The following is a 25,604-nucleotide window of genomic DNA, read 5'->3' as shown; positions in this document are numbered from 1 at the left end:
ACCCCTCCCAAGCCCTTACCTCCCTCTGCTCCTCACCCACTCGTTCTCCCTCTCTCCTTTTTCTTCTTCTTCTTCTTCCTGCTTCTCCTCTGTCCATCTTTCTCCCACGAGAAGCCACCGTTTTTACTTAACCACCCTGCTCCATCTGCTTTGACTCTCATCCAAATCCCCCCATCATGCAGAATGTGTGTGGATGTGTTTCCTTTTCTTCTTCTTCTTCCAACCACCCTTAAAATCAATATTTAATGATGATGTTATCAGTGCTTTTATGTGTAATTTAGCCAGAGTGTCAGTATGAATGAGACACTGTCAGCTTTATGGCGTCGGGCATTTATTTTCTGTTAATGGGTGCTCCTGGTGGTACACAAACCAAAACCCGGTGGACGTCTGATGGATTTGTCTGTTTCATTCGTGTTCATGCGTGGATTCACAGCCATGCATGTATACAGTACATGTCTGCCTACACACACACACACACACACACACACACACACACACACACACACACACACACACACACACACACACGATCTTAAAAAGTCTAAAATGTTGCAAATGAATGCCACTCTTTGATGTGACATTTCCTGCTTTATTGTACCAGAATAAGACAATGAACGAGGCACTGAATGTGACGGGTGTCGTCTCCCTTTGGCTCGATCTCATCGCGCGATCAATCAAAGCAACTGTTTGTTTTTCGGAAAACAGACTGCGTCTCCTGATTTTTTGACATTTTCCTGAAGCCGCGACAATTACTTCAGCTCTGGGAGCCAACATTGTTGAGAGGCAATAATCATGATCGTTTTTTTTTTCCTCAGTCATTTTTCTCCCAATAACAAGCCATTTTTAATCCAATTAGGAGTGCTAACGTGAGAGGCATAATACCGCGGCCCCTGGGACAGATGAGAGAATATGCAGGACATTTATCCCGACAGTCAATATTGGATTTCTCACTAAGCAGCTGTGCCTGCTCTCTCTGACATTCTCCACCTCTGCACAGTGATCCGTCCTGATTAAACAGGCTTTTCTACTTTATCAACATTCATTACATGACCCGGTCATGCATGGCCACGGGAACCGGCGGCAGCAAAGTTACAGGCTTCACGTTGGGGTTTTCCTACTTCTCTCCTTCCTCGAGTTCAACTGTTCCGTGAAAGATGATGCGTCACATGGCTCTCAGGTGGTGGTTTCTATGAGCAGATAGGTGTGTTGCGGTATTCCCCAAAAACTTTCCGCACCCAGACTGACAGGCTTAATGTCTTTCTGCATGTTAAACCTGAATGCAGGTGGCTGAACCAGTTTTGTGTTACCAAACTGTTGGCTGCTATATCAACAGCAGTTCTTCTATATTTCCGGTTTTGAAAAAGCCCTTATTATAATTTAATTTTAAGCCTGGACAGGTCACATTTCTGCAGATATTTCTTGTTTTATTCAGTTCAGTCACCTCTGCTAAGATGCAGAACATATGGTTCAGTGTGCATCACTTCAGGGTAAAGAGGGCTTTCATGTACTTTGATGCCAACAGCAGCTAGACATTGCCACCTTCTGGCTGTCTAGAGGACCACAGTGCTGTGCGAAAATGTGTTTCTATTCATTCATACAATTATTTATTTATATATATATATAAAAATCTAGACAGATGGTCAATAGATTCTTTTTTTTCTTTTTTCTTTTTTTTTTATCTCATCTCGGGTATCACTTAATGAAATATGTCTGTTAACTCTACCGAGAATCATACAATTATTGTTCCATCAAAACACCGCTAATAAAACGCAGAAAATGCATGAAAAAGAGGTGCTGCTGTTTATAGCTGATTGCAAGTCGATACATTTATACAGTGCACTGAATCATTGTCATTGAGCGCATTGATTGTGCGGACTAATCAATGTTTATTAGGGCTGGGTAAGACTGGCCGCACCACAGCGGAGGCTGAGTGATGAAGGAACACGTTTACTGAGTGTCAAAGGCCCACCCACCTGCACCGAGCGGACACGTGGCAGAGTTCCACGGGACTTCAAACTGTATGTTTAGTGGACAACATACAGTTTATACTCCCACATTGGATGTACAGGATCAATCAGAAGTTAGGAAGGCATTCAAGGACATTTGAGTATCAAACATAGGAGAGTCCTAGGACCCCTGTAAGGATGCAGCGTTAGGGAGTGGAATACTACAGTATTATCCAGGTCTCAGCCAAACTGAGCACTTGGCCAAGAATGAGATCATTTGTGAACAAACGGGACAGTAAAAATACATTGCATTAGTCCTAATGTTGTGTCTGCCGGTGGCCTCTTTGACAGTATTTCTCTGTTGGTTTTTTTTTTGGCACAGGTGCAGCCATCCTTCCGGGCATCAGGAAGCCACTGACACTGACATGGATAAATGCATCAGACAGGAACCCCCCCCCCAGATGCAATGAGGCAGTTGGATACTGTGCTGTTTTCGTACCGGTAATTGGAGACGGTCGCCGCCTGCAGCTGAAGGAATGGTTTTCAAGAGCTGAAAGGCCACCGTCTGACGTATGGGAGCCTCCTGAGGCTTTGTAAGGAAGTGGAAGTGGTGCTAAACCCAGCAGGTACCCTATGATGCATCACACTGATGCAGGTTGGTCCTCATTGATACCATCTCTACTTATCTTCTGACCTTCCGTGACTAACCAGTGCATGACAACAACAACAACAACAACAACAACAACAACAAACAGTGCCACTTTCATATTGTTGATTTGACTGGACAAATACAAGAGAGGGTGTTTGAGAGTATCTCTTCATATTTTCATTTCAACGCTGTCTTTAAGGATCAGGCTCCAGGTGAGTTGGTAATGAGCGAGGACAAAACACATTATGATAGACTCTAGTTGGATACAAAATTATAAATGTAATGTGATGACTCTTGTCCAACTATTTCTTCGCCCCAACAAACCTAACAAGATTGGAATTCTTTTTTTTTTCTCCAACTCTTTAAGCTAGATTTTGGGCCACTACACTTCTCATCGCGCCAGTCTGTCTGATTGCGTTTTCCTTGAAAAAAAAAAATGAAAAAAAGAGGTCCCTTGATGCTCCAGAACAATTATTCCACAGTGTGCTCTGTAATTATACTATTATGTAGAATTATTCTCATCGTCTGCGTGCGCCATCAATCATCGCTGCGCAATTTGTAAGTGTGCGTTTGCTGCTTTACAAAGGCCAAAGCTCCTTCCAGTGTGTACATTATACTAGAGCAAAATCAGCATACACCTCCAACGATATCGATGCATTCTCAGTGATTCACAGAATCGTGGTTCGTCCAGTGACCTTGCTAAGAATTAGTTGATACTGGAAAGTGTGTGTAAGACATTTAACAATATTTACACTCTAGAGGATAAGTGAATTCATGAAGGTTTATATCCTGTTATTCGTCACCTTAATATACAGTGAGTCCAGACTTTAAAAGCAGACCAAACAAACAGGCCAGATCATCAGATGGGAGTCACCAGGCCTCCCCCGAAGAACTCCGCTGGAAGGTAATTAAAGGAAGAGTGTGTTATCCATCGCTCCTCATTAATGCACTTTGAATTAACCACTTTCAGGGGAGAGGAATGGGGAGGAGGGGACCGGGGAGAAAATCCATGCAGACTTTAAAGTAATCTCTCTCTGTCAGGTCGGTCCAAACGGGGAGGGTAGGCTCATTACGGCCCCCGCAGGAGATGAATGGGTCAGTCAGACGGTAGAGCCGGTGCTGGACCGGCCGCGTTGACCGACAGATCCCCACAAGAAGTGTGCGCGTGCGTGTGTGTGTGTGTGTGTGTGTGTGTGTGTGTGTGTGTGTGTGAGAGAGAGAGAGAGAGAGAGAGAGAGAGAGAGAGAGAGAGAGAGGGACCACACACACAATGAGCCACGAGGCAAAAACACTTAGCTGCATGTGCTATCTTTGCCAGGGAGCAGGTGTGCAGTAGGAGGTTGCATGCTGGGAATCGGGGAAGGGTTAAGACGCTAATGTCTGGAATCAACAATCACTGTGGTTTAACTTTGACCACATGGAGGGGCGATGGTCACATCTGGCCAGCTGAGGCAGCCATCACAGACACAGTGGGCACCCTAAAAAAAAGCACACCGCCTAAGATTTCACGAAGCTGCTTCTGTCTTTCATTTTATGCATTTTCTTAAGAGTATATTCAAATACGGCTCTTGATTGTCACTTGCAGTTGCATTGAAAAGTAAACTGTATTTCATGCATATCTTGCATTGTTATAAACCCCATAACACCCCCCCCCCCCCCCCCCCCAAAAAAAAAAAAAAAAAGAACCAATATACCTGTTCCAACATATGCCAGCAGATGGTGTTGCAGTCTTTTGTATTGGCGAGGCAGAGGCAGCTGACACTTGAATTCATTAAAAGAGTGAGGACATGAAGCTTTCTGAATTAATTATCATATTATAATTAGTCATAACTGAATTTCATTCAACATCAGAGCAGGAACATTGGCCAACTTTTCTCTCCCAAACTAAATTCACTGAGTCTGACAGCTGATTTAATATGTACGCGTTTGTCCGTGTTTTCATGTCACATTTTCTCCATGTAATTGTGTGTTTAACCACCACTCTTGCATTTCCTTTTTGAAATCCTAATGTCTGTGTAATATGGGACGAGAGAGGTTAGACGCAATCATATTACATTAGATTAGAAGATCGACCCTGTGAATAGACTAGCATAATGCAAATTGATAGAACTGTTCATCGTTCAGAGCAGTACAATGAGACTGTGGGTTTTTGCTTGTTAATTAAAATCCATTGATTCATTTAATAAATTGGATTTAAACAATTACAGTATGTATCACAGCACCGCATCACACACATCGCAGCGTTTGTGTGGAACCGCAGAGGGACGAGCACTTGTAGCGCATGGAATTCACACACACACACACACACACACACACACACACACACACACACACACATCTAGTGTTTTGCTAACATTTTCCGTTTCCTTAGCTGTCGTTCACATTAGCGAGGCGAGACCCTGGCTAACAGGTTCAGACGTCTTCTCAACACACGGACTAATTACTATCACTGACCACTGGCTTTTAAATGAAAGTAACACACCTTGAATAGGTCATCAGCATTGTACGGCCAAATGTTATTCATTATGTTCACTATTTACCTTCATCACTATGAGAACATGTCAGCCACCATTAGCTTAAGAGAAGTGCCGGCCAGAGTTTCACACAGAGAGTCTCTCTTTATTTCAGATGAATATGAGAGTAAGTGTGGGCTGAAGTATGAACGCTGGTCGGGATGATCGTCATCTCTTACACTACATCTGAGCTCGACCTTTCTCAAAGGCAGCATGGACACAAACGATTAGTCTCATCGAAATTCATTTGCAGTGTTGCTACGAACCAGATTGCATCACAGCTTCTCTCTCTCTCTCTCTCTCTCTCTCTCTCTCTCTCTCTCTCTCTCTCTCTCTCTCTCTCTCTCTCTCTCTCTTTTTTGTTTTTGCTATATCTATATTCTGCACCTTTTTGTTCTTCGTGTTCTCCATAGTTCGCTCTTGTTTTGTGAAAGGAAGTCTTCAATACTTTTGAATACAGCTGTGTGTTTTTTTTGGCTTTCTGTTTGGGTCTCAGAAGCAGAACAATACCCGTGTGGAGCATCACTGGTCAAGTATTAACTAAACATGTTTCCATATTGTAAATATCTCTCCTTACAGACATGCAGGGAAAGACATAAGAACCATACACCAAACAACCAGTCTCTGCCAAAATAAAGGAAACACCAGAAGTAAATCATCAAATTCTTCAAACTTATCATCTGGTCTGATTACGTGATTATCTCAACCATCTGATTACAGAATGGATTTTCCACACTAGAAAAACTCTCGGAAGTTACGGATTTGTATTTGTTGATCAGCATTTGCTGCCACTGTATCAATCTCAATGTTCTCAACGCTCCATTTAGAAAGAGAGAACACAAAAAAGTGTTTTATGATTCCTCTTGTAAGATACAGCTCCATGTGGATCAGTGGAGAGAGACTGAGTGCAGTTGAGAAGTTGAGAAAAGCAAGCCATGTTCAAAGTTACTTCATTGTCGTTGTTCAACAGGTTTGTGGTCCCATTTGGCTACGTAAGAAAAACACACCAAAATAAAACAAAACTTAACTATATCATATGTGGAGGATGAATTTAGAGTCTCACAAGAAGCTGCTGTTAGTTCTGTAACGCTTGCTAGATAGCAGGAGGGTGAACAGGCAAGTTGTCTTTTAATATCCTTTGGGGTCTTTGCAGGCACCTCTTGTCACCAATTTCACTGATGGTCAGTAGATGGGTACCAATGATGTTCTAGCGATTTAATCAAACCACTGCAGAGCCCTCCTGTACTGGGCACTACACATCCCATGCCAGTTTGTAATGTTTCCAGGCAGGATGCTTTCTATTGCTCCTATGTAAAAGTTTACACAACTTTGGCATTTTAATTTTGTCTTCTTAAGATTCCTTTAAAAAAAAAAAAAAAAACAGGATCAGGAGCTTCTTTTTTTTTATTATACCTTGATGGAGATGTGTGATGACCCAACAAATGGTCACAACCTGTTAACAACACATCATGTAGTAGTGGCAACGAAATATGTTTGAATTCTCAAGTAGAATGCCAAGAAGAATGTTGGACGTACAAATTAAAGACATCCACGTGACTGCAAAGGACAGAGCTAGTGACGTAGTGAGAAAGACTAGGTGGACATCAAGCAAACACAGGACTTTCAACCATGAGATCAGTGTCTGTGTCCCAAAGTGTTGTTGTGAAGTGACTCATTCATCAAATGTACGTTTTTCCTAAACCTTACAATGTGGTTTTATTGCTTAAACCCTAAAATTCCCTTGAAAGTCGTGCTGAGCAACGCGAAAAGAAGTAAATATGAAAAATGAATTGTTCACAGATCAATGGATACTATTTCGTGACTATTTCCCAAACTGCCGTGAGACTGCTGGATGACCATTGTTTGGTTGTTTGTGATGCTGATTCACAGGAACTTCAAACTGTTCACTTGCTCCACCTCAGCGGCGTCGATGTAGACATATTGGATATCAACATTGACTCACTTAGGTGATTTATTCCAGCATCAGTGCTATCAGAAAACGTTTCCTCCCCAGTCAGCATTTGCTCTGAGGCAAAGGCCCTACAGATGTTAGACCTGTACCTCACAGGCCGTTGAAGCTCCAGTCACAAGCTGGCTTCTCTGACCTCTCGACCACAGATGACCCCTAATGGCTTCCCATTCGCAAACACTGCACGGTGCTTTATTTTGAATACCTGAATTCCTGCTGTTAGGAACTGAACCCAGGCCATTGTAGGGTATACACTCATGTGTCCCAAGCATTAATCCCTTATAAGAAGATCTGAGTGCAGTCTTTACACTCTGAAGTGCGTGTGCTTTTATTCTCCATCTATGCTATGATAATGGACGGGACGTGGTCTCTCTTTCATCTGAGTCTCCCTCGTCACGCTCTTCTGTCAGTCGATCACTGTCCTCAAGTTGGACTGTTTCATCGCCGTTGCCTTCCTGGTCGGCTGTGTATGACAGCCAGTCAAGAATCTGTTGCTAACGTTAGTCCACAGCAAGGCTGTCAAAGTATAACGTTAGCTACGTGGTAATGTTAGCTATAGCAAACAGTACAATACCTGTCTCTTCTGGCAGATTAGTGCATCCTTCACCGGCCGGTCGAAAAATACTTGTTATTTTTGGAAGTTTGGCATTCAATTCAGCAATTTTCTTGTTTTGAATGCCACTTTTGGGCACTGCTTTTGAATTTGCATTTCATTTTCTCCTCAGGAAAAATCAGTGCTAACGTTACTGAGTGAATCAGCGCTAACGTTACCGAGTAAATCAGCGCTAACGTTACCGAGTGAATCAGCGCTAACGTTACCGAGTGAATCAGCGCTAACGTTACCGAGTGAATCAGTGCTAACGTTACTGACTGCTAACGTTACTGACTGCTAATGTTACTGACTGCTAACGTTACTGACTGCTAACGTTACCGAGTGAATCAGCGCTAACGTTACAGAGTGAATCAGCGCTAACGTTACCGAGTGAATCAGTGCTAACGTTACTGACTGCTAACGTTACTGACTGCTAATGTTACTGACTGCTAACGTTACCGATTGAATCAGCGCTAACGTTACTGAGTGAATCAGTGCTAATGTTACTGAGTGAATCAGCGCTAACGTTACTGAGTAAATCAGCGCTAACGTTACCGAGTGAATCAGTGCTAACGTTACTGACTGCTAACGTTACTGACTGCTAACGTTACTGACTGCTAACGTTACCGAGTGAATCAGTGCTAACGTTACTGACTGCTAACGTTACTGACTGCTAATGTTACTGACTGCTAACGTTACCGAGTGAATCAGCGCTAACGTTACCGAGTGAATCAGTGCTAACGTTACTGACTGCTAATGTTACTGACTGCTAACGTTACTGACTGCTAACGTTACTGCTGCTTATGTTACCGGCTGCTAACGTTACCGAGTGAATCAGCGCTAACGTTACTGAGTGAATCAGTGTTAATGTTAGCTACCTATTTGCCGCGGCCGGTCTGTGACCTTCTGACCTATGTCGTCACGTCACTAACCTAGCTAACAAAGAAAGCACAATTAAATATATATTTTTTTATTTATACATCAACTCTGGAAACACAGACAAGACAATAAGACCATAGTGTGCATCCCATGTAATTTAAATTGCAAAAAAAACCCTTTTTTTGGGGGGGGCACCGGAGCCCCCCCCTGCACTTTGATCCAACGGAGAACGTGCATGTCAATTAGCCAATAAGGTCTATTTCTGTCTGGCCAAATGTTAAAAGGTGTTCTATAAATATGTAGCATGAAAATAATTATTTATAAGATGTGAAATATGTTGCACACCTGCAATTAGTGTTTTTTGTGTGTTTGGATTTCTTTATCTCAAAATGAGTTGTGTTGCCTTTCTCATAATGTAATAACTGCACCGCACAATGACACGGCCTATAAGCAATATTATGTTTGCAATTTGGCAGGTTGCCATTCTGGCTTTTGAATAAAACGATTAATTCCCACAGAGCCAAGCATATGTAGGCTAATACTGGTAATAATTCCACGCGATTGAAATGACTCTTAAGTGCGCACGATTCCGTGTTTGTGAGTGACCCTCTGATGTTGGCCTGCCTGTCTGTCTGTGCTGCTATAAAAGCCGCCACCTCTCACACAGCGCCGTTATTTCCCCCCTACCGCTTCAGGAAACACTTTACCGAGAGACGCACTTCAGCATGTCGGTGGCTCTGCGCGCACAGCTGTTCCTCTTTCTGATCTCCCTCTCATCAAGGACGGGGCTCAGTCGCTACATTGAGGTAAGGCTACTTTTTAATTTTTTTTTTTATTGCTGATCAATAATTCCTGAAAGTTTCTGCGAGAACAGCTGCAAAAGTCAAATTCTGACGTCCATTTCCGTCATGTTTTATTCAGGACATCGAAGCTGCGGATGGATTATACTCTCTGCTCAGTTTGGACCAGAAAAGAGAATCAGAGGATTTTATTTTCCGCCGACCTCTCAGTAAGTTCTGCAGTAAACAACAAGTGAACCGTTTACGTAATTAAAAGTATGCTAAAGTGATGGATTTAACACATTCAGTGCATAGATGTTCATTGCAGTTCTAGTGTCCAGGCAGGAACTGCAGAGCACATTTTTATTACTCAATCAATCGATTAATCACTTAATCAATCCGTACTGTACATGATACTGCACATGCAGTAATATAGGACATCCGTTTAGTATTTGGATGTAGTAAATACACAGAGCAAAAATGTTAGAATGTATCATTTTTGAGTAGTTCATTTCCACCAGAATTAAATCAATGAATACGTTTTGGCACAAACTCACCCAGAGCCATTTGAGCTCTACCGAAAAAACTGACCATAAATCAGATCTGGTGGTCAACAGATAAGTCTCCTCTGTCATTGTGAAAAAGTAATGTGTGTGTGTGTGTGTGCTTTGTAGGATGTTTGGACATGCTGGCCACTGACGGCTACTTCACCTTCGTGGCGTCTCAACCGCAGCTGGCCTGTGCTGCCTTCATCATCGCCGAGCCCAGTGAGGTCATCAGCCTGGAGCTGTCTGATGTCAACATCGACTGCAGCGCGGGAGACTTCGTCAAGGTTGGCTTCACTCACCAAAAATAACACCCACGCATCGCCCCCCTCCCCCCAACCCCCTCTGTGAGTGGAAGACAGGAAGTACAGGGCTTTGCAATGCAAAGTTTTAAATTTTTCTTTTTCATCTTCTCCTGTTTGATTAAAATGGTGCCAAGCGTTTTTTTTTAAGAGGCCAAACACCCCAGCGGATCCTCTGTGCATTGGTCACATTACTCACACACACATTACGTGTGTGGGAAGGCCTTAGTTGTGCAGCCAAAGCCTGCCAGTTACACTGCAGAGTCATTTCATGTGGGCCAGAGTGGTAAAAGGCATGGCGGGAATAAACTTTTAGCACACGGACTGGGGTTACAGGCAGGGTCGCCCCGGCACAGATCAGTCCCTTTATAGCTGCTGAACCACCGAACAGCATCTTCATTTTCAAACACACTAACTGTGATCCATGTTGGATTATAGTTAATTAATTAAATATAATTCATGACACGTGATCAGTGTAGACGCTGTGCCGAAAACTGGATTGGACTGAAATAAAGTTGCCTTTTTAGCTTAATCTTAATTAGCTAAGATGTTTTCTTGTTATTAAAAGACCACTGTTAAATTGAGTCAATGAGGATTTGCATATATATATATATATATAGCTATATTTATATATATCGCTTTACACTACATGCCAGTATTCACACACATTCATACACTGAAGACAGAAAAATGCTCTTCAAGATCAGATCTAATGTTCTTTCACACACACACACACACACACACACACACACACACACACACACACACACACACACACACACACACACACTGATGGCACAGCCTTATCAACTCATTCATTAACAGTAAAACTGACATACTCAGTTTCTTATTTTTGCAAGCCAGCACATGTTCATCATATGTAAACTCGAGCTGTCCACATCCTCCAGGGGAAGTGAAGGAACCCTGATTTTCCTCCTGCAGATGTTTGACGGCTGGGTCCTGAAGGGAGAGAAGTTCCCCAGCAGGCAGGACCACCAGCTCCCTCTACACCAGCGCTACACGGACTACTGCTCCTCTGCAGCACCGGGAGCCTCCAGCCGCTCCTCTCAGAACGTCGCCATGATCTTCTTTCGCATTCACAGCCCCAACAGCGGCTTCACCCTCGCCGTCAGGAAGCTGCACAACCCCTTCCGTGAGTCCCGCCGCACCTCCTTGAAAAGCGAAGTAAACATCCATAAAAACTAAATTGTAAACAAAAAAATCAGAGAGGGAAAAAGCTCCAAGGCCTTGCATTTCAATCAGATTTGTGTTATTTACTTTTCTATGTGTTTTCACAAAGAGGACTAGGCTGGTGACTTGTGTGCACGCATCTGTGCTCTTCCTGGACATTTGCGCCTGGTCGAGCATTAATCAAGGCCGAGAGCGACAGGAAGAGATTGAATGAGAGGCATGCACCTGTTTTCCAGCTGCTCGACAAACACGGCGTTAGCGCTGTGTCAAGCAACATAACAATCACAGCGTGGCCGCGAGACAAAGACGGACAAAGAAAGAGCACTGACACACACACACACACACACACACAGAAAAGAGAAAGGAGTTTGAATGGATTATCTGTAGGGAAACAGCACAAATGTGTGAGGACGCATTTATATGATGACCGCTAACTGCAGTCGTCCACAATTCTGGTCTCTGCTGTGTCACAAGGTCACTTTGATTGAGTAAAACTGGCCTAAAAAACAGCATTCATATGCAACAATGTGATATACATAGAACACATAATTTAACAAACAATGTTTGTCTAAGAAGTCTAGGAAATAAAAAACATTTCACCTGATTTTGACAACTTTTACAAAAAAATAACAGATTTTATTCACTCCTTTGTTACCAATGTAACAGATGAAACACACAACATTTAAAAGTCATCAATCTAATCTTCAAATCTTATGGAACAAATAACACTGTTTCTAAATGAACAACATGTCCACAGGAGTAAACTGTTCCGACTCCCGTCGGTGCCGGTCTCGTCTGCCATATTGTTATCAATTCAAACGTCGTTATTTTCTTATCTTTGTCATCAGAACTGTAATTGGATTTCCATGCTCAGCCCTAATTGTGTCCCCTCCCCGCAGTCAGCCTTGATCATGTCCAATTTATGACATGAGGTGTCAGTAATGAGTTTCTCTCCCCGTGTGTGTGTGTGTGTGTGTGTGTGTGTGTGTGTGTGTGTGTGTGTGTGTGTGTGTGTGCGTGTGTGTTTGTGTGTAAAGCCTGTAACATCATGTCTCAGAGTCCAGAGGGCAGCTTCACCATGGTGATGCCTCACCAGCGCAGGAACTGCAGCTTCTCCATCATCTACCCCGTGGAGATCCGACTGACAGATCTGAGCCTTGGGCAGGCCAAAAGCAATGAAGTCAGCCCAAAGGTGAGACACACACACACACACACACACACACACACACACACACACACACACACACACACACAAACAGCCCCCCCCCGCCTACAACCTTGACAGTTATAGAGACCTCTCAATGACGACGTACTCTCACTTCACTGAAAGTCCTCTGTTAAAATACTTATGATGTGAACTTTATGTGAGCTGTTGTAAGACCGTTCTAGACGCATTCCAGACATTAAGCATGCTAGATTGGGAAGTGTGGGAGCATGCAGCCACAACGTGTAGTTGTACCTATGGGTGTTGGTTGTTTGCATGAATAGACATAACATTACAGCATCAGCCAGAATGAAGACGCCTGTGTCACTTCACACATGCACTTTTGTAACAAAACGTCATTTGGAGAACTCATCCTCCCGGTGGAGGATCTTGCTGTGTGTGTGTGTGTGTGTGTGTGTGTGTGTGTGTGTGTGTGTGTGTGTGACCCTTATGCATTTTGAATGCTGGATTTTTATTTTATTTATTGATGTAAGTTTCTACTATATAATCCTAATCTTAAAGGAATAGTTTGGGATATTGGGATATATGCGTATCTGCTTTCTTGGGGATCAGAACCACGGCCCTGTCTGTCTATTGAATATGTAGCTACAACAAGGAGGCAGTTAGCATAGCTTAGCTCAAAACGACTGGAAACAGAGGAATAACAGCTAGCCTTGTCCAAATGTAACAAAACCTGCCTTCTGGCTCCAGCTATTTACTTCATGTTACCGTAGAGACAGGAGAGCGCAGGTATCGTAGGTGAAAAACATCAGCAGAGAACTTCTAAAGATATCCTCTCCTTTGGAGAGTCGTCCAAAACCACCAGACCCACGCTGGTGTTGATTCTGTGGTCGGCTGCTGTTGCACTCTAACAGGCGCAACAAAGTCTTATCAGACTTCCACGGCAAAGTGAAAACACCTGTACGCTCCATAAAGATGTTGGACAGATCCGGACAGATGCTGTTTATATCGTGGAAAAGAAAGGCGCTTGTGAAATGTGAAAGGGGTCTCTTGTGGTGTGTCGAATTTGCAGCTCGCCTCTGCTTCAAGGTGCTTTACCGCAGCTTGTTGTTGAGCTGTAAAGTATTCACTAAACGGGTTCAAAGCCAGTTACGAAATCCCAAAGTGATAAACACCACATGGAATCCAAATCTCTTAAAGTTAGAGAAAGACAGAGGTTGTGTAAACCGTGTTGATGTAAGACTGAACAAAACAAAATGACTCGTAAAGATGTTGGCAGCTGATCTGACGCCGTCCTCTCCGGACTGTTGACATTATGATCAACTGCAAAGTATTTGCATTTGCTGGGCCAAATACAATAGTCTGACCACCCACTCGAGTGTTGTGGAAAGCCGAGAGCGTTACAACTTCCAAGATGATTTGTACGAACACTTCAACACTCAAACAAAACTGTCTAGAATCATATTTCATGTAAGAAGTATGTGATAAAAGTATGCCGACCAAGCCGGAATTTAAAGGTACTCTCAACAAGTATATTTGTCTAATTGCAGGTCAAAGTATCTTGTAACACTTAATATTAGACAATCACTTAACAAGTGTCTTTCAGTAAAGTTTTGTCCATAACTCAGTAATTAACATGCAAATTATAACAATTTCACATGTATGTCTAATAGGATGTTATGATGAAGTGACGACATTTTGGACTGACATGGACGGAAACTGCAAATTGAAAGGTTGGGCATTTAACCGTGAGGGGGTGATTCTAGTCTTCCTTATTACTTCCTTGTTATTATAACTCATTGAATAACTTGCATGTGTTAGTGCACACAAGGTACAATCAAAACCTGAACCTGCTCATCAACACATAAAGGTACCTTTAACACTTTATTATGCAGACTTAATAAAGGAACTGCTGCATTTCAGAACCAGAATATGTTGTTGTTTACTTCTTTTTACAGAGACAGGTGTGGGCGGGCTGTTCGGGGTCAGGTGACTATGTGGAGCTGCTAGGGGGGAATGGGGTGGACACCTCCATGATGTTCCCCATGGCTGACCTCTGCTTCTCCCTCACTGGGCTCGGTGAGTCTGAGCCCCTTCTGTTGCCCTCCAATGTGAATCTGTGATTTCCATTGTAACAGCAGGAAATCACACTTCTTGTACTGGACAAGGACCATACTATTCTACACTATACTATTCTATACTATTCTACACTATACTATTCTATACTATTCTACACTATACTATTCTATACTATTCTATACTATTCTACACTATACTATTCTATACTATTCTACACTATACTATTCTATACTATTCTATACTATTCTACACTATACTATTCTATACTATTCTACACTATACTATTCTATACTATTCTATACTATTCTACACTATACTATTCTATACTATTCTATACTATACTATTCTATACTATTCTATACTATACTATTCTATACTATACTATTCTATACTATTCTATACTATACTATTCTATACTATACTATTCTATACTATTCTATACTATACTATTCTATACTATACTATTCTATACTATTCTATTCTATACTATTCTATACTATACTATTCTACACTATACTATTCTATACTATTCTACACTATACTATTCTATACTATTCTACACTATACTATTCTACACTATACTATTCTATACTATTCTACACTATACTATTCTATACTATTCTACACTATACTATTCTATACTATACTATTCTATACTATTCTATACTATACTATTCTATACTATTCTACACTATACTATTCTATACTATTCTATACTATACAATTCTATACTATTCTACACTATACTATTCTATACTATACTATTCTATACTATTCTACACTATACTATTCTATACTATTCTACACTATACTATTCTATACTATTCTACACTATACTATTCTACACTATACTATTCTATACTATTCTACACTATACTATTCTATACTATTCTACACTATACTATTCTATACTATACTATTCTATACTATTCTACACTATACTATTCTATACTATACTATTCTATACTATACTATTCTATACTATTCTACACTATACTATACTCTTCTATACTATTATGTACTATACTATTCTATACTATACTATTCTATACTATACCATTCTATACTCTTCTATACTATTCTATACTATACTATTCTATATTATACTCTTCTATACTATTCTATACTATACTATACTCTTCTATACTATTATGTACTATACTATTTTATACTATTCTGTACTATACTATTCTATACTATTCTACACTATACTATTATGTACTATACTATTCTATACTATACCATTCTATACTCTTCTATACTATTCTATACTATACTATTCTATACTATACTCTTCTATACTATTCTATACTATACTATACTCTTCTATACTATTATGTACTATACTATTCTATACTATTCTGTACTATACTATTCTATACTATTCTACACTATACTATTCTATACTATTCTATACTATTCTATTCTATACTATACTATTCTATACTATTCTATACTATACTATTCTATACTATTCTATACTATACTATTCTATACTATTCTATACTATTCTATTCTATACTATTCTATACTATACTATTCTATACTATTCTATACTATACTATTCTATACTATTCTATACTATGCTATTCTATACTTTATATTTTAGCTAATATTGTTTGCACATTTCTTAAACACAGTTTGGTACAACAAGGAAGAAGAGGAAGGAAGAACAAGGCTGCTCTGTATTGAGCCCAGTGTAAAGCATCTGTTTTTCTCTCCGGCCCTTCAGCCCAGATGAAGATCGGTTGTGATAACTCGGTGGTGAGGCTGGTGTCCAGTGGGAACTATATCAACCGCGTTTCCTTCCAGTACCGACTACTGGAGCAACGTGAGCTCCCCAAGACCCGGGAGAATGCTCTGGATAACTTCTGCTCTGTGGAATGAGATCACACACTCACACACACACACACACACACACACACACACACACGCACTTATGAACATGCACACACACAACAACACAATCGTCCATCACCCTGTAAATACAGCAGTTTGACTAGTGCCGTCAATACATATTTTATATTGTTTTGCCAAATACTTTATTTTGTGTCCTAACATTGTTCGCTTTGATCATAGAATATTTATTTGACCTGAATCACATATATGGAGGATGGTGGATTTAATTGTTTTCTGATTAGTTTTGTTTGTCAAGAAAATCTGGGAAACGTTATATTTCTTGGCAAGAGCATTCAGTTCAAACCTTCCCTCTGTCCTCAGTTTATATTTTACATTCTCTGCTTTCTCCTGTGTTTATAATGCCTCGACAATTTAAAAATAAATATGACTTGCATGATGAAGCAAATTTTTTAATGTTCTGCTTTTGTGAGTCACTCCGTCTCTATGAGCTCTTCTTCCATTTCATTATAGAACAACATGCTCACTTTGGTTGTTTGTTTTACTAGTATGATTCTGCAGCATTTTACCCAGAACCACAGATCTGAAAACGTGGGAATGTTCTTCAGTCTTGTCCAGCACTAAATACCATATTGGATGTGAATGTGTGTTTATTTATCAAGAAGGAGATTTATTTTTGTTTTATAGCAAAACTGTATTACATTTACATACCAATGAGTTCAGCTTTTTTTTTTAGCAAAGCTGGCGACACCACTTTGGTCTCGACTGAAACATCTCAACAACTATTAGATCGGCATGATGTTCTCTACAGATATGTGGATGAACTTTGATGACTTTGGTGACTCTTCCTCTAGCGCCACCATACCTCTACAAATACTGAAAGGATTGCCATGAAATGTGGAACAGACATTCATGTCCCCCTCATGATGAATTGTAATAATGTTGGTGATTCCATAACTTTTCATCTTACAAAATCTTCAGGTCTATTTTTTTGGTTTTATGACCAAATACCTGCGAAAGCGAATGACCTTTCCCATCAGCCTCTACGGCAATTTATGTTTAATGCTAATTAGAAAATCGTAGCAGGCTAACGCGCAACACTAAGATGGTGAACGTCGTAAACACACGCGCTGAACGTCAGTGCGTTGGCATTGGCGCTATGAACATTTTAGCATGACAACATTTGCATTTAGCTCAAAGTGAAATGCCTAAAAACAGCCTCACAGAGACGCTTGCATGGCTGTGGACTTTTGCAGCCCTTCAGTAAAGCTTTACTGCCTCTCAACGGCTCTCAACATGGCGACGGCTGAGCCAGTGGCGCCCCGCTAACAACGCTAACAATGCTAACAGCGCAAACAACGGCAAAAGTGAGCTAACAGTTTGTACCTAAGGGGGAACCGGGGGGGTTAATGTTAATATTCATGCACTGACACAAACACCGTCAACCAAGATTCCAGAAGAATGGAGTCTAATCTTAGATCAAATGCTTGCAGTTTTGCCACAGAAGACGCCATTGCTATACCCTGCTATACATTACATGTGGTAGCTGTGCAAATGTGTGTTCACTCCAATGTATTCAAATATTTCCTTGGCGATCAGTATTAAGCAATGACGCATGCATTTCTCTTCATTTCGGTAATCCAATCTGTTCCAGAGACAAACTCTGAAATAGCTTTCATAGTGGTTGATCATTGCTCAAAAATCATAATTAAAAAAGGCTTAATACCGAGAGCAGCGAATAATGTTCTAAAGCTGTGAGAATGCAGGTTTGCTTGTGACCCCTCTCCATCACAGCCCCTAATCTCTGGCGTACTGTACAGCTCTGGATCCTCAGTCTGAATGAACGCGTAGCTCTTAATGGGATTATCCCACAAGCCTCAGTGCTCTTATTCCCCTCGACCTCCTTCTAACCGGCAACGCTTTTGATCTCCTCCTTACGTGGAATTAATCTCAAACCTGCTCAACCGCGATGATTCAATTAACCGGCGGATGTCTTTTTTCGCTCGATGTGTTTGCAATTTTCAGTCTTCATTAGAGAATGAAACGCACATTGGACGCCATCGAAAGAGATAAAGTCTGATTATTTTGTTTCTAGTGCTGGGTCTTAAATATCCTGCATGCATTCATAGGGGGCTGGGATGGTGGACTGGAAATGAGTTTGTCACTTGTCAGACCAAAAAAGGAGTCATAAGCCCTTGTGGGTGAGATGTGACCCCGTACAGAAAGACACGCGCTCGCGTTATTAATAACATTGAAGTAACAGAAAGAGGAAATCGTGTATATTTAAGATATTATTCACACTGGACTAGCTCGTGAATACACAGAGAGAAACATGTGTTCCCGTTACTTCATTATTCTTTTTCCCAAAAAGTAGTTCTCCATCACTAGATAGTTTGTTTTGGGCTGTTTTTGACAGGAGAATCATTCAGTAGTTACAGGAAGGAGGTCCTTTATTATTATTTATGTATTCTGAATAGCTTTTAAGCATAACTTCTGCTCTGCCTCAGTGATGTGAGAACATCTTCAGTCCCTCCTTAAGCACAATTGTGCAGTATAAAAATACTACAAGTTACATTTTACGTTCAAGATTTTTTTAATTAGTATGTACTGAAGCATTATCAGCTAAATATTATTAAGACTCAAAAGCAAAAAGTAATTATTAGGCAAGCAGAATTACCCCGGACAGTGTTTTATTATTATAAACTAAATTATTTGTATTTTTACTAATGCATTTACAGTTAAGCAGTAACCACTGGTCACAATGGAATACATTTCTGCTTTATTATATACTCATATTTCTATGTTTGTTCTAGTTTATTCTAAATATTTGGGACTATTTAAGCCTTATAGACAGTAGAGAGACGACAGGAAGTGAGGGAAAGAGAGTTGCATAGATATTCTTTATGATAAAATGATAGATCTGTTAGTTATAGGTATAGTTGTATGTTTCCTCCTCTAGAATGTGGGCCACAAACATTCTTTATCTGCCTTATTTAAGCAAGTGATTTAACGCACCACCCTGTCAACAAGCCAAGTGACCCACATCAAACACACCCAGGATGCAGCATTACCATCAGCCTAAATGCTAAACGCTGAGTTGCTCATGTCGGATCCTCCAGCTGAGACTTCTTCTCTAACTGAGGAACTTGTCCCGTCAGTGAGCGGCGTGTGAGGCCTCTGCGCCGTTTGTGCTGTTTGTTAATTCCGGACTATTAGCTAGCCAGCGACCGGCATGACGCGCGTTTATTTATTCAGCCATCTTTAATCTGGTCAAAGTACACGCGACACATATTTGCATCTAGATAAACATCAGTGGGAAGTTAGAATAAAAATGATTAACATAATAATCATAATAAAACGTTAACTTCCAGTGACAAGTTCTACTTCCTGGCTTGTGTGTTACATTCAGCTGGTTGTACTTGTAGAAGGAGTCTCCTTGATGTGGCAGCGAAACCCAATGGAAAGCATTTCCTTTTCAATTTGGACATAAGTTAACTTGGTCAGTGCTTTTAAATGTGTAGCTGCACTAGTACAGCACCTATAGCCTGATGTTGATGCTTCCTGTATCCATGTGTTCACTGGCTGCTTGACATCCTGGCATCTGAGTGATGTTTGTGCTCTATTCACAAGAGCATCTTTGATACGTTGTCCCCGCTTCTCCCTGCCTTTCGTTCTAGTGCCTGTTGGTCCCATGTGATTACAGAGCCCATATTCATAGTGTTCGAAAACTGTCGAGGAGCGCTTGGGAATAAACAAGCACAGAAGTCGAACCTGGAGCAGATTGAGGAGGACTTTGCGCAGACAGCTGATTAGGCCCTACAACACACTCATTTCTGTCTATACCTCTGTTCTTATTGTGAAAATGATGTTTTATCCGTGTCACGAACAATACGACTCAAGTATTTGTTATAATTCTTTTTTGGGGTCGTTTTTTGGTATAGATTGCATTTTACACATCGAGTTAATTGGTGGACTAAGTGAACAATATAATCCATCGGTGATGAATGCTAACTTTAAATATCATGGATACTGTGGAGGTAACCAAACTTCTTTTTTATGAAATTACTCCACAGTACTGGATCTGTTTCTTACTACAAATGACGTTTGCAAACATGAACACGGCACACAGTGAAGTTTGGTCTCTGCATATAACTAATCCTCGTACTAGAAGCCTTACCCAAGGGGGTAAAGCTTCCGGTTCCCAAGACAAGTCCCTAAAGAGCTGCTGCCGCCAAACACTTCCATGTTTGATGGGAGAGAAAAAAAAAAGCACCCTATCTGTAACTTTTGTGATCTACAGCATTCTGCGGTTTGCAAACATACAGCAGATCAAATTTTATTTTCTGTAATCCGTCAGAAATAAGAATAACAAAAGGTTTAAAGTGGAAGAGCTGCCAGAACGATCAAGCAATCTTCATCTTTTTACTGCACAGCTGGGCTCGTGTTGGAAGTCGGAGTGACTGGCAACAAATACTACATACATATATGTATTTTACATGCTTTGATGATTACAAATTAAAGATTGTAACCATCCACAAATGAGCGTCCATTGGTGAAAACACACGCGTGTGTGCATCGCTCAACATATCACCAGTTAATGTGTGACCCCGTCTCTGTGGCTCTGTGCATTAACTCAATCTGCTTCACAAGTTCAAATCAGCAGCTGACCCCAGAGCAAACATATCACAACAGATCATAGACGGTGTAATGTTCATGTATTTGCACAGTGTGTGATTAATGCAATGTATCAGAGTATGTTATGATCTTAAAAACATTCAGTTGTACTGCATCTGTTCGGGACCATTTTGGGGAAGTATCAGCTGTTACATATAAACAAAAACAATGATAAACATTTAGTTCATCCATTTGATGCTGCTCAGTTCATTAAAGCTACATTTACGGCAGCTGAGTGTAGAGATCCTAATGTGCAATAGGCTCTTTTTTTTGACATACCGATTAATATGCAATATCCATATTAATACACTGATTAAACCCTTAATTAGCAGAATAGATTAAGTGCAGGTATGTGGGAGTTTACCTCCAATTATTGATGACCTAAAGCAATATTAACCACAAATATCAGAGAATGCTGTCTCGGGTGCTGTGAACTGTGATGACGACAGTTCACACAGAGGAGTTGTTTTCTTCAACTGGAGCGATTGCGTAACGGTTACAGTGAGCAGTTGTTTTCATTTGCCTTTTATTTTGCAGACCTCGTTCTTATAAGAGTGGCTGAACAGAGGAAGAGGAGTTTACACACAGTCGCTGTGTAATAAACTGCTTTGAGTCGAGACGATAATCTGCTGGGTGTGGTCTTGACCTCCAGGTCACTCGGCTATGACTTCACTTTCAAAAATGTCCATTAATTATATGATTGCAATATATTTACTCCAGTAAATAAACTGTGACCCCTGGCTGCCATTGGGTTGTAAACGTCTGCAGGTTTTAATGTAGAATCCTCTTATTGTACATCAGGCATACTCTTGTCATTACGTTACATTTGTCTGATTTGCATACATTCCTAAAACAATGGACTGCCAAAGGTTGAAGTATTAACCCTATCACCACATGGACCACTTACATTAAAACCAATGGATAGTGTTCTGATCCTGTACTTAATTAAAAGTACTACTACCACTTGAAAATACTCCACTACAAGTAAAAGTCCTGCATTGTCACTTTAGTAAAAGTAATTATAATCAAGAAAATGTACCTATAAGTATGAAAAGTAAAAGTAATAGATGCAGAAAATCCTTAATATTAGAAAACTGATTGAAATGCACTTTGTTTCAGTACAACACTGATTAACAACGATCAATAATTGAAGATTCTTAAGAAGTACTTTAACAGACTCTTAAATAACAAATTGTATGTACCTTAAATCAGTTGTTAAGATGAAATTCATTTGATTCATATCTAGAGTAGATGAACTGATAATAGACAAAAAGCTGCTGCACAAACACAAATCTTTGTGGACATGTTTACGAGATTCATATTTTACTTACTGAGAATTCACTTGAGTTCGTGTGCCACCTTTTGATTTCTCCTCTACTGCCCTCTACTGCCTGCTTTTAATAACTACACACATGACGATGCCTGGAATACTTCCCAATTGAAGTATTTTGCAAACAAAATTGTGCTTTCCTCTAAAAATGCAGCTCATGTAAATAAGCAAGATATGCCTTGTTGGTTGGTTTTGTAGGATTTTAGATATTTTTTTAAGAGTAGCAAAAAGACTCAATATGCAGCAAAGCTGTTGTTTAAATATGAGCACAGTTGGCATATTGTTATGAGTATTTTCAAAGTTTCTTTGATTACCAGGAAGTTTGAACACTCAAAGCATCACAGCTGATTTTTACAGCATGAACATGTAAAAAGTGAGCCGGTTCAACCCTCAAGTGAAGAGTGCAGTGATGGATAAGGGCGCTAGAAGTAGAGGGACAAAGACCCCCGCGTGTTCAGCTCCATTACACAGGTCTTCAGCGCAGCATCTAACACCCACGGAATCTACGATGCTGCACGTATCACTCCTCATGCACTCTTTGGTGACCATATTTTCAGCAGCTGCAACGGAGAAAGACAATAAAAGTTCCATTAAATAAAGATAAAAAAAACGTGATAAGTGTCGAAGAATTACAGTTCCGACCATGTAAATCGCACAATAAAGAATAACTGGACGCGATAATCATAATATATTATCGGAGCCACGTGTTGTAAATTCAACGTACCAATGGTGGTGCCGCAGCGGTCGTAATGTTTAGGACAGTTCCACACCTGAGTGCATGCGCCGGGGTTTGCGCTCCAGCAGGTGAAGCACTTTAACCCACGCGCTGCAGGCAAAGGAGAACGGATAGTTGTCACAATGGCCGATAGGAGAATAACATCGTTTCTGAATTCATTTCTGTTCTGCTGATTGCTCACGTGTGTGTGTGTGTGTGTGTGTGGCGCTCTTACCTCCTGACAGCGTCATGCAGATGAATGCCAAAGAGACACACAGCCTCATGTTGAGTCTCTGATCAAATGGGAAAGCTCACAGGGGGTTGAAGACGCGTCGGTCCTCTCATGTCAAATGAACATTATCCACTTCATTGTGTGTTTTATAGTGTCAGAAGAAAAAAAAAAAGATGTTTGGGCCTTTTGCGTTAGGGGAGTACCCTCCAGCCGCCCTGTTGATCATTTATTTGTAGTTGATGGTTTTCTTCAGTTCCACCAATTCATCATCAAAAGAAATCCAGTGTCAGAAAGAGTTCGCTTCACTTGAGTTGAAGCGACATATTTGTCCCGTATGTGCGCAAAGCATTCAACCTAAACACTTGAGCTGGTCTGCGGTGAAGCTGAGACTGCAGCTGCCACACCTGGAAATGTCAATGTGTAACTAATCAATGTGTAACTAATCAATGTGTAACTAATCAATGTTTACACGGCTAAAAATGAGCCCTGGCAGAATATTCACATCATAACTCTAGAAATGAAAAAGTACTACATGTACTGTATGCTGATGATACACTTGATAAGTGAGAAATCACAGTTAAGCACTATTGGTTCTGTGTGAAGCACCATCTGACTATTCACCATCCCTGCTCAGAATAATCCAATTTTAGCATCCACGTGAATATTCCAAAGCCTCATTCAGAATGTATTAATTGCAGCATTAAGGGCTCACTAACACACACACACACACACAGACACACACACACACACACACAGTTTTGTGAGCTCTTGTCCCGTCGTAGTGTCGGTCTCTAATAGCACTAATAGATCTACGTCATTAATCTGCTGCCAGACAAGGAAGAGCGACTCATAAAGAGTCTCTGAGCGGCCGCATTCAAAAGGGCCATTCACCCAAATAGTCCTCATGGCAGGATGGCTTTATTTATAAAGTAGAATCCCCACTTCTTCTTGCCTAAGCATGTAAATAACAGTCAATTAATGTTAAGCAGCCACCTCTGTTTGACCTGTCTGGTGTGTGTCGGTAATGAGCTTGGCCTTTTCCTCCTGATTAAAGGCCTTTAATAGGAGGCAGGTAAGGTCTGGATGTCAGGTTTAACCACCAGCTACCGAGGAGTTATTCCTCCTTTGGGAACTCTCTTATTCCATTGTTTTTTTTATTCCTAATGCTATTTGTTTCTTTTCCGTAGAAGAATATAGAGCTACTTGCTGCAGTAACCGAGGCTGTAGTCCTCTTGTGTGAGTCAGGAACAAGCAGGGGTTCAGCATTTAATTATAGAGCCGTAGAGGTCGTGACGTTATTGTCCGATATAGCTCCGTCTTATTAAATTTGGCACTCGGCCATGACCTAATAACAGCATCTCTGTCTGAGTAAGACAAGGAACAAACAGAGCAGTTGGAGGTGTGACTTGAGTTGTGCTTTCTCTTCTGTCCGAGCTCGATTTAGCTCCGTTTTTATTATCTTGTTATGCATTAGTTTACCAAAATTAGGGTTTCATGATCCTCTCTAATTATCTAATGATATTCTACTTGTCAAATTTCCGATTGCTTTTGGTTTAAACAACATATGACTAGGCTGGGTCTGATAGACAACCAGCGGTAGAAGAAGTATTCAGATCTTCGTACCAATACAAGAATGTAAAATATGATCCCATTACATGTAAAAGTGTAAAACCTTAAATAAGAACAAAGGTCAAAGTATTATCAGCAGTTGTACTTTCAGTATGAAAAGTAGAATTACTAGCTTTGCATAAAAGCGACCGCTGTTACTGAGATTATATCGCTGATGGTGACGCGTCAGTATTTTACTGTGGTAGCAGGTCTAGGTGGAGCTATTATAGTTTAAGTACTTTATAAACCGTCTCATCGTTAAGTCCTTTAGTCCCATGGTTCCCAACATAAGGTTTGGGGCCTCTCTAAAGGATCACAGGATCAACTTGCTTTTTGTGGATCTGGAGCTAGTCATGGTTAAACGCTGTGTACTAGTGATACTCGTTACCCGGAGAGGATGGAAGGAAAGAGAGATCTACGTTTCTAAAACGCTCTAAAAACCTGTGGAGCTGACATCCTAGATATTTCCTTAACAATAATACAACTCAGTTCATCAACAGAGTTTATTGTGTTTAATATTTGTACATGTAGTTAATTTATTGCGCATGTACATGCCGTGAATATCTTGTAAGACCAACA

General features: G+C 40.6%; 1 protein-coding gene across 1 annotated transcript; it reads left to right on the top strand.

The window, feature by feature from the left end:
* Positions 1-9,215: 9,215 nt before the first annotated feature.
* LOC137867461 (corticotropin-releasing factor-binding protein-like) lies at positions 9,216-16,914 on the top strand. Its single transcript, XM_068704070.1, has 7 exons — positions 9,216-9,354; positions 9,470-9,557; positions 10,002-10,159; positions 11,117-11,327; positions 12,403-12,557; positions 14,489-14,609; positions 16,342-16,914. Exons 1-7 carry the CDS (start codon positions 9,274-9,276, stop codon positions 16,494-16,496), a joined length of 969 nt encoding a protein of 322 aa, XP_068560171.1. The 5' UTR covers positions 9,216-9,273; the 3' UTR covers positions 16,497-16,914.
* Positions 16,915-25,604: the final 8,690 nt, after the last annotated feature.

Source organism: Cebidichthys violaceus, unplaced genomic scaffold (assembly GCF_023349555.1).
Source record: "Cebidichthys violaceus isolate CVI_PGR_0920_01 unplaced genomic scaffold, fCebVio1.0.p SCAF_9, whole genome shotgun sequence".
NCBI lineage: Eukaryota > Metazoa > Chordata > Actinopteri > Perciformes > Stichaeidae > Cebidichthys > Cebidichthys violaceus.
Note: the sequence above shows the minus strand (reverse complement) of the source record. Positions and strands in the feature narration are given on the sequence as shown.